This window comes from Eimeria maxima, genomic scaffold (assembly GCF_000499605.1).
Source record: "Eimeria maxima Weybridge genomic scaffold, Emw_scaff1245, whole genome shotgun sequence".
Lineage (NCBI taxonomy): Eukaryota > Apicomplexa > Conoidasida > Eucoccidiorida > Eimeriidae > Eimeria > Eimeria maxima.
This window is the reverse complement of record NW_013564248.1, coordinates 1-10,319: the sequence shown is the minus strand read 5'-3', so window position 1 is coordinate 10,319 and position 10,319 is coordinate 1. Positions and strand designations below refer to the sequence as shown.

The 10,319-nt window shown below is 51.7% G+C and overlaps 1 protein-coding gene across 1 annotated transcript; it reads right to left on the bottom strand.

Moving 5' to 3' along the window:
* Window positions 1-782: 782 nt before the first annotated feature.
* EMWEY_00050530 (hypothetical protein, conserved) lies at window positions 783-7,816 on the bottom strand (the record flags this gene model as incomplete). The annotated part of the gene is made up of 11 exons (XM_013479617.1): window positions 783-871; window positions 1,245-2,037; window positions 2,188-2,903; window positions 3,230-3,311; window positions 3,628-3,876; window positions 4,079-4,150; window positions 4,375-4,467; window positions 4,600-4,729; window positions 4,878-4,992; window positions 5,245-5,514; window positions 6,055-7,816. The coding sequence occupies 11 exons, from the start codon at window positions 7,814-7,816 to the stop codon at window positions 783-785; spliced, it is 4,371 nt and encodes a 1,456-aa protein (XP_013335071.1).
* Window positions 7,817-10,319: the final 2,503 nt, after the last annotated feature.

Sequence of the window (10,319 nt, the reverse complement as noted above, 5' to 3'; positions counted from 1 at the left end):
ATATATATATATAGTGTCGTCTTAGCCTCATTCCAGAAGTTTGGGGGAGGCCGGACGACTGCAAATTTACCTATTCTTAACAGGGACACTAAGCATTTGAACGATTCATTCCGAAGACAATGAATTAACTAGTTAAGTTAGTGCAGCTGTGTACTGAGTGGAGGCGGCGCCATATTTGCAAAGAGGCCGATATCGAAGCCGATATTGCTGCTCGCACTAGCCGCCATTCTTTCTCGACATGCGCTACACTCCAAATAGACACGCCAGTATCACACCTAACCATATCACCATTTCAATGTGAACGGCTTCCCATACTTAGGCAATGGGCGGACGTGTGGCGAGAGGACCAGGATAGTTCACTTTACTATGTATCATCATGCTACCGCTTTCGGGCTGTGCGAGTATACAGACAGATATTAAGGTGTTCCGGAGTCTAAAAGACAAGCAAACAGGAGGCAGCCTTTCAAATACAGCGTGGGTTTCTAAAGATAAATCTCTCGAAGTTTAGACAAGAAAAAATCGAAGTGCAACCAACGTGCCAATTGGAGTACTAGGCGCTTGGACAGCAACAGAATCGTGGCGAAAACAAGACACCCCTGCTACCGCAACCTCTAAACCATAACAGCGAGCGTAAACCCTAGAAAACTCAGGCAATGGCCCAGCCTGCATGCACTGGAGGGTTCAAAGGGCTCATGCTGCACCTGCTAGGAGCACCTGCTAGCAGTACCTGCTCTCTGCTGTTAGCTGCCGAACGGTGTTTCAAGCGCTCCCTCTGCAGCACTTCATTCGTGTTCACCCCCTTGCTGTTGCTGTGGCTGTTGTTGTTTGGGTTGCGTCGGGGCCTTGTTTAGCGATATGCGGACACCTGCAGCTGCAACCCCACCACACCGCACGCATGAGATGCTAATCCAGGTGATCCCGGTGAGCTGCACAGGCTCAGACGTTTCTGAATATTGACGTGGCACAATAAGGTCATGCACCGCTTGTTATAGACAGTAGATAGAAAGAGAACGAGTATCCTAACGGCCCACTGGTAATTAGAGGGAAATAGTGTAAATGCATCATGCCAATAGTTAAGGAGGGGGACAAAAGAGATAGGCAGAAGGGGTTTTAAGGCTCACTGAAGGCACTGCGAGAACAAAACACTGAGGCGAGGCTGCTCCTGCAAAAATCGGATGGGTTGTTGTTGGCTGATGGGGGGAAGTGGCTCGGCTTCCTCTCCGGCGAGAGCAACATACGCTCACTTTCTGCTTCTGTTTCGGGGTTTTTTGCAGATTTCAGCATTGTTTGATTCTGCTCGCTCTTGGGCGCAGCATCTATTTCGTCATCCTTCAAATGGGATGTACGGACGCCGGCGCGCCAGCTTTCGTACCGTTGTCCGCTCGCCGCTCCAGGCGATCGGCTCTCCTCTCCGCTGTTTACTGGGGATGTTAGCCTATGGTCAAAAACCGTCGACATACCGAACGGCGTCCGTGGTGTGCCGGTGGGACAGGGCTGGATCGCAGGAGCTGGAGGTGCAGCAGCAGCAGCACCTGACGGGCTGAAGGAGGAGAGGCGGAAGGGCGCGTGGGGAGTCAGATACACACTGGGAGCATCGCCTTGCTGTTGGTGGTTGCTGCCTTCGCTGCTGCTGCTGCGGCTGCTGCTGCTGCCTCTCCAGTGTCTCGAAGGCTGAGGTGGTGCCGGCTGCCCTGACTCTGCCGGTGGTGCTGCTGCTCCGGTATTTTTTGTTCGCTTCAACTGAAAAGATGTGCCGCGTGAGAGGAGGGAACGGAGAGCAGCGGGTGTTGCTAACGGGCCTCCACCATTCAACATACCCGGCAGGGGGAAGCAACGCCCAGCTGCCGCTGCTGGTGCCGTTGCTGTTGGCTGCTGTTCACGCGGTATGTAGGAAGAAGCATTCGACGCATGTTGCGTCTTCTGCTGCTTTCGGCGTTCTGGAGATGACCCAGGCGACAGCACTGGCAGCGAAGAACTAGATGAGGAGGAAGACGGGCTGTTTGATCTGCTGCTGCCGCTGCAGCACCGCCTCTCCAGCTGCACAGCACCGATACAAGCGAACCAGAATAGTTCATCTGAGGGCACAAATCCCTACTGCGGGCCAATGCATGCATTCATGAGATTAACGGTTCAGGGTTTGTTGGGATCACTGCTGAAAGCACTGCACATGATCAGATGCGCTCTCACCAAGTGTTTCCGCGTTGGGCGGGGGGCAACGTTTGAATCTGCGTGCTTTTCGAGCTCTTCTAAAAACGAGTAGAGGCGTTCAAATGCATCAGGTTTTGCATGAGACTTTCCCCCCTTAGCCACTGTTGAGGGGAGTGTCGCCGCCAACACGGAGGGTAGAGAGGGCCCCTGGGGAACCCATGGGGTTTCCTGTTTGCTGCTCGCTGCATGCAGATTCAGCTGTAGAGGCAGAAAAGAAGATCTGTCACCCAACCAACAGACAAACGCCGCGTACTCCCGCAACAACTGAGCTGACAGCCGCGTCAGTGCCTTCAACCGCCCATGATGGTTCATCACAAGCTTCGGAATTACCGACAGCAGCAAATCACAAGTTTCAGCTTCGTGTTGTCCTTTGGGACTGCTGGGTTCATCCGCTGCTGTTGCTGTTTCTCCTTCAGCTGTATCGCTGCCGCCCCTGCTGCTCCTGTTGCTGCTGCCTGACGTGTAGCAACACTGCAGCAAACGAGCTGCCAGTGCCTTCGTCGGGTCTTGCACGGCCTCTTGTTGCTGCTCAACCGTCTGCATGCCCGAACTGCCGCTGGTCGCAGCCCACATTGCAGCGCGGTGCAGCAGCAGTAGCATATGCACCAAAGAGACCTCTTGCTCTAACACAGCCACCAACGGTTTCTGAGAGGCCCGCTTGAGTAGAGCCAACTCTGTAGTGTCGAGTGGTCTTCCTGTGCTCGCATTTCAACCAATATTCATGGGCTTTCCTCATTTGTACACGTTTGGACAGATCAACATCCTTATTATGTATACGATGCGTATCATTACGAATAAATGAATATTGTTCCGTACTGCCACCTGGGCTGTGACAGCGGCAGTAGCCTACAGCTGCAGAGCTCGAAAGTGCCGACGTGTGAAGTGTTCTACGATTGTCAACTAATCTGAGCTACTCATGGACATCTGAATGCCGTCCATTTAAGCTTTGGTAGGATGTACGAACACCCATAACCCTAAATATTCAATCCTAGGTCCTCTAGGCGTATTCGTTGTTCCTCACCGGTGTGGGTTGCAATGACCTTCAAAAGCGAGCGGCTTTTGTCTATCGACCCGTCAGCACCGAACCCGTATTGCGTTTTGATCTAAAGACACACAAAGGCCCTACCACAATGCAGCTCCGCGCTGAGTGGTTAATTTTACTGGTTGGCTTGTGCTGCAACACGGACGGATGATGCACACTTCCAGGTAAGGCGCAATGCGTTAGGCTAGGGGGAGAACCTGCAGCCACTGTTGGACGTACACCCAAACTGAGATGCAAGAGCCACTGGCCGCTAGTGCACATACACCCTAAACAAGATCCACGAACCACTGGACAGCAGTGCATTTCTGTCCCACAAGCAATGAATGTACCATGGCTACTGGTGGAGATACACTCCAACTAACCCTTTCAAATAATACCGGCCACCGGAACATAGGAAATCTGTTGCCCTCTTGTTTAGGGGCTTCTTGAGCCGTTTCCTCTTTTATCTTTATCGCCGCGTGTGCCGCCTCTGGTGCCTCCGCCCTTGTCTGAGCTTTGCCGCTGTTTGCTGCGGATGGCTCGACATTCTCTTTGGCTGTGCCGTCGTAAACAGCTTCTGCTACGAATGCATTTAGGCCCTTTCGTCCAGCGAGGCTGCTAACAACAGACGCAGCCCGAGCTGCTGCCTGAAAGCACCGGCAAGCATGCACAGAGAGCAGCAACAACAGCAATAACTGCATCCGCGAACTCCATGACTTCACGAGGAGTAGCGCAGCTATGGTTGCATCCACTACATGCTGTTCAATTAAAACTAAAGCAACTAGCAACAACCAGTCCATGCACTTCAGCGATTCTATTTCTCGCTGTGCCGACACCAGCTCTGCCTACCCGCACACACTGTCCTATGCGTGGCGACTTCCTCCGCAGCATCGCCAAACAATCAAGCTTCACCTGAATTTGCTGCAGCCGCAGAATCAACACGAATAGAAGCAGCAATAGTAGGAACAACAGCAGCAACAAGCCACACCAAGCCGCAGCAACGGCAAACACACCATACGCCCCCCTTCGCCCTCTTGGGCGGATTCCAGCACCAGCATTGGCAGCACTCAATCTGCAGCATAAGCCCCTTTAAAAATGACTTCTGCAGCAGCAAAGAGGCGAGGATTCTCCTCTGATATGCTCACCACGAGCAAGGAGGAAAGGTGGGCCTCCATGGTTTTGCTGTTTAGAAAAGAGAGGAGTTCGAGGCGCTGATGCAGCGCCTCAAATTTAAACACCTGCCATACAAATAGGCACAACAATATTGCACGCACACGCTTAGGGGATTTCTGGTGCGTGCAAATGTGAACCTGACAGACACAGCAATCAACGAAGAGATAGACAACGGCAACGACAGCAGCAATTCCTACGAAAGCAGCAAATGACTCCTCGTCATCCAGAGGCCTCCGCGCACACGCCGAGTGTTTAGACAGCGCATCGCGGGCATCGAGCCATAGCTGCCGCCTCTCGGTGGCCTTCGACAGATCAGGCACCAATTCTCTGAGCCGCAGCAACAGCAGAACGGCTTTAAGTTTGCTACATAAGCATACGCGTGTGCAGATACTGTGCAACCCACAAATATGTATATCCATAATTATTTAAACGCATGAAGCTAAATGGGATAGGTTTAGAGTGTGTCCAGCCGCACAAAAGGAGTTCCAGAGCGCTGGGGCTAAGGGAACACTGCAGCAAATCGGACTGTAGTCTCCGGCAAAAGTTCAGCCGGTCAGCGCAGCCTCTCCTCAGCGCAGACAGGGAAATGCCTGTACACCCCAATACGGCACAACACGCGAAGAAGCATTTAATGCTGTTTGTGTGAAGAAAGGAACCAAGCAATATCCATGGCAATACACAACTACAAAAAGAATGGGAGGAAACACACGAATACAGAAGCATGCAGTCGCACGCAGGCTGCGGGTCTAGACCGCAAACAGCAATCCAGATGTACAGGCAATTCGCTGGTCTGCAGTTGTGTGCAAGCTGTCTGCCTCGACTTGTGAGCATGCACTTCTTACTGATGCTCTTCCTAAGAGTCGCCGGCAAAGTGGAGGTTTGCCGCCTCTCCTCGGCACGGCTGAGAAGTGCATTTTTTGAATGTTTGGAGCTCGCAGTACCCTGAGAAGCTGAATGCCCAGCTATATGCACACCTCGAGAATGCGAAGAAAGTGACAAAGAAGGGTGGGAAGAGGAGGGACTCGTTGGAGCCACAAACCACTCCAGCAGACGTGGATCGGTTGCCACCGCGACCTCTGCTGCCCCATGTTGCTGCTGGTCCATATCAAGAACTGCTCACAGAGAAAAGGACAAATTACTGCAGATGAAACAAATGAAAACAAATATAGCAAGCGCCAACAAGTAGGAGCAAATAAAAAAAGAAAACAGCACAAAACTCCACAATTGAGGACAAATAAAACAAATGGCGACCAATGACGACGAGTCGCGACAGAAAAAACACGGGAAAACATATAGCAAAAAAAAAAGAAACCACAGAATACGAAAACGAACGAGATCAAATGACAGCAGGTGTCGGCAAAGTGGACTGAGAAGGGGGGCAGCAGCGGAGCAAACGACCTCAAGATGGTGCGGGCAAACAGGGAAATACGCAACAGAAGGAACGCAAAGGAAATCCAAACAAAAGAATAGACAGACTCATATGAAGTGTAAAGTACACAGGAAAGACAGAAATGGATATAGAGAGGCTTGAGTAGGGGAGAAAAAGACACGTTGACATAAACAAACGAGTACAATACACACAAACGAGTACCACCACCACACTCCATCAGTAGGATACGTGTATGTGCATATCCTGTCAACAGCTCATTCACCTGAAAACCCAATCTCCTCAACGGCTGTCTTCAGAACAGCACGCGCAGGCTCCGTACGTAGTGTAGACAGGGTCGTTCTCGTCTGTTGTTGCTGCTGCTGCTCCGCTAATGTACTATGCACAGCCTCTTCAAGCTGCAGCAACCACGAGGCCTCGAGGGGTCCAGCGGTCACTGCTGTAACCACACATTGACTACTTGCTTCCCCATCAGCATCACTGTTGTACTGGCTTCTGCTTTCAGTGCAATAGCAGCTCCCGAGGAGCAAACGATCTGCGCAGCAGCTTCGCAAGGAGCTGAGAGGTTCGTTTGGAGGGCTCCAGCCCCACAGAGACAGAGCGTTGTCCTCCGTTCTGCTCCGTTCGCCGCCGTTGGCTGCGCTGGAGCTGCTGCTACCGTTGTTGGAAGCACCTCCTGGGTGTAGGCACCCTGTTCGATTCACCTCAGCCCCTGGGGGCCTCCCGGGGGGCCCCCTGCTTCGGGGGGGTGCCCCTGGAGCCCTCCCTTTCCTGAATGCGGTGGCTCGTGCTTCTTCTGCGTTGGGGCTGCTCACTTGCTGCTTTTGTTTCTCTTCTCCTTGGGGCTCCTGCAACTGAGGAGGTACGCAGTTGCATTTCTCAGCCGCTGCTGCCGCTGCTCCTGCTGCTGCAGCTTCCCCCTCGTTCTGTTGCGTGGGCGCAGAGGAGCGCCTGCGACGGGACAGTGCCTCCTTAAGCCGTCGATTTTCCGCCTGCAGACTCTCCACCAGGTCACGCAGGGCTCTCAACTCAGCAGCAGCTGCTGCTCCTCCTGCAGAAGCAGCTGCTGCACAACCTGCTGGAAGAGCTCCTGCAGCGACAGCAGAAACCGTTGGGCTCGCCTCCAGCGCTTTGTTTTGTGCTGGTGAGAGCTGCCCCGTGTCGACAGTTCCTTCCGTTGCTGCTGAGCAGAGATCTAGCTCCGAGAGGTCCCCCGGACAATCGTTACTCATGCAGATCCCGTCCCCCGCTGCAGCACTTTTGTCTTGACTAGCAGCCAATTCAACACTTCGTGCCACCTCTGAAGTGCTGAAAGACGGACAGGAAACGCTGGCGCATGACGCCATCCCATCCAGAGTTGCGTCCCTCAAACACGCCACTTGTTGGTGCTGCAGTTGCCCCTGCTGCTGCATATGAAGCTGTTCTGCAGCTTCATCTGGAGTTCCTGGGGCCAACAGTAAAGGATTATTTAAAGCTCCTGGAGGATAAAAACTGCAAGGGCCCAAAGATGCGCGTTCATCATCAACTCCTGCAGGCGCTGCAGCGCTGATAGCTGAATCTGCCGCCGCGTTTGGTGAGGCGATAGGCATGACCATTGGCGGTGAGTCGGATGCAGCAACTCCTGCGGAGCTTGCTGCTGCGACTGCTGAAACGCCTGCTGATGTGAAGGCTGTTCCGCCTGCTGCAGCATTTGTTTCTGCGTGCGGTGCTCCGCCTGATGAAGTGCCTGCTACCGCGCATGGTGCAGAGCAGCTTGTTGCTTTGCATGCCGCTGTATCTGTTGCAGGGATTGTTGCTTTGCGTTCTACTGCGTCTGCTGCATGGATTGCTGCTGTGCATTCTGCTGCGTCTGCCGCATGGATTGTTGCTGTGCACGCTGAGGCAGAGCTAGTTGCGGTACGCGCTGATTCATCTGCTGCAGGGTTGGCTGCTGGCTGTGCTGCGGGTGTTGGGGTTTCGCCTGGGGAGAGCGACGGGGCTCGCGTGTCCTCCGGAAGCTGCCTTTCCTCAAGGCTTGGGTATGACATTGACAAGCTGACTAGACACGTCCTGTTAAACGACTGAAGAGTCCGTTATGGTGTGGCCTTTTTTCTCTCGCGAGCGAATTGCATGCGCAGTTGAGCTGTAAATTTGAATATACGCGGTGCAGTATGAGCAGCTCTGGGGAGGTCCCTTGGGTGTGAACGGCGGATTTGTGCACGTCAAAAAATACATAAGAAGAGCATAGCTGTCTAAGGAGTTTAAGGTCCTAAGGAGATGGTGGTGGAGCGGTCGATATGCAAAAAGTCCCAAGGCAAAAAGAACGGGGCGCCCGCTCGCAGTTGCAACGGCTGCAAGAATCTTGCATAGAAAATGCCGGCAATTTGATAATAAGTAGTGTGTGCAACTAAGAAAACACCGTTCAGAAGAGGTATTACTCGTTACCCTCTACTGAAGAAGGTGGCGGGGCAGGTGATGGTTCCGCCACAGTACAAAGGAGTGGTTGGTAGTAGTATTCAAGTCGGGTTTCTGGTATCTTCCGCTCCCTATAAGGATAGCATGATTTTTTAAAAGCGAGTTTCGTGTCTCAATATATCATTTTAACGCAATTTTGCGTAAGAATCTCTAAAAAGAAGGCAGAAACGTCTTGCTGAGACGGCTGCCGCCGCCGAAGCGTAAACGCAGACGTCGTGAATAGGGCCGGCATGCGCATGGATTCTCCTTTGGCTGGGCACACTTTGTCTTGGTGAATGTTTTCTACTTTAGTTTTTATTTATTGATGAAATTCAGTCCGAAAAGGGGGTTGAGGGTGTCTTAGGTGTGCCCACACCGCGCACGCTGCGTTGCGGGTTTCGCGAACGGACGAACAGCAGACGTTCGTTCGCAGCTCTTTTGGCGGCAAGCTGTTTTCTGTTCTCTTCATTTGATTGTATTTGAATTGAAGAAGAGGAAATGGTGCAAGTTGAAGCTGCTAGCAACAAAAATGCGGACGGAACCTCGGGCAGCCGCCCATCTAGGTCCTCGCAGAACGCAACGCTCAGCTGTGTGTACATGTTGGCATTCAACATCTTGTGTACTTATGCATGGGCTAAAGTCTTTTGTGTCGAAACGAAGCACCTAATCAACCACCGGCTTCCAGAGGCTCTCTACGTCTCTGCCTGGCCTGAGCTCGAGGGCCCCCTCTTCTTTGCCCAGAGTCTGGCGGTGCTGGAGGTCCTACATTCCATGTTGGGTGCGTGTTGCATCGTTACTGTTAATTCTAACGGTACAAAGAAAGATAACTATTAGCAGCAAGCCTGAACTGACGCATAATGGCATGCTGCATTTCAAACACGGAGAGGATAAGCGACACTAGATGCAGACCTGCATGCACAAAGAAGATATGTTTGTCCTCTTTTCCCCAGTTCACTTCGTGTTCCCTGTATATGAATAACTTCTACCTTGTTGAATGCTCATGGTGTGTCTGCAGGCCTAGTACGAAGCAACGTAATGACAACTGTCATGCAGGTCTTCTCTCGTTTGCAGCTTGTTTGGCTTCTGTTCCCGTCAGTTCCGGCATCGCGACACCCAGTGGCCCTCTTGACCTGCATAGCCGCATGGAGTTCTGCGGAGCTGCTGCGGTAGGTTCTTTGTTAGTTTTTTTACACATTGTGCTGCAGCCGACGGCCCTCTTGTTGCTCCATTCTTCCTGTCTTCTCGGTCTGTATTGTACAACTGTAAAGAGTCTTGCGAACTGTGTACGAATAATCTACAGGTTCCCTTTCTTCGCAGTGCAGCAAATGCTGCAACTTGCTGATGTAATGAGGAAAGATGCGGCGCCTAGGGAGGTTCCCGTGCTGCTCAAGTGGCTGCGCTACTCTGGTAGGGCGTCACTCATCTTTGCTTAGATTACCTTTCTGTTGCTGCTTGCTGCGTGCTGCTGCTGCTGCTGTTGCGTGTTGGTTTCCGGGTGTACATAACGCGAATGTTCAACCTAGATGTATACTCTGTTAGTTGCAGAAGGCCTTCGTAGGCCGCTACACAAGGAAAGCCTTGTTTTCCTTGTCGATTTGTTTTGCCTTTTTATTTTATTTGTTATTTCTTCTTTTGTTTTTTAGGTTTTACGGTGTTGTACCCTATCGGCATAACTAGCGAAGTTGTATGCATGTGGTCCAGTCTGTCTACTCTGAGGGACTCAGCCATATTTTCGCATTATCCTTCCCCTATGCCGAACAAATTGAACTTTGAAATGAGTTTATACTGGGCATATCTTATTCTTCTCGGGTTATACGTGCCAGGCAGCGTTCAACTGTACGGACACATGCTGAAACAGCGCAAGAAATACTTGTATGGAGCGGGCCAGGACACGACTGCAAAGAAGGAGAATTAGCGGCAAAAGGAAATAAGCATAACGAAAAAAGAGATAAATTGATGCATGCAAATAACTAATGGAACTGCAAACAGTCAGCTGTCTCGCAGCATGCAGTACAGCGGCAGATACGAGTTGAAGTAGAAGGAAGGCAGGAGTTGAAATCGATAAAAAGAAAGGATTTGTTGTATATATATATATTA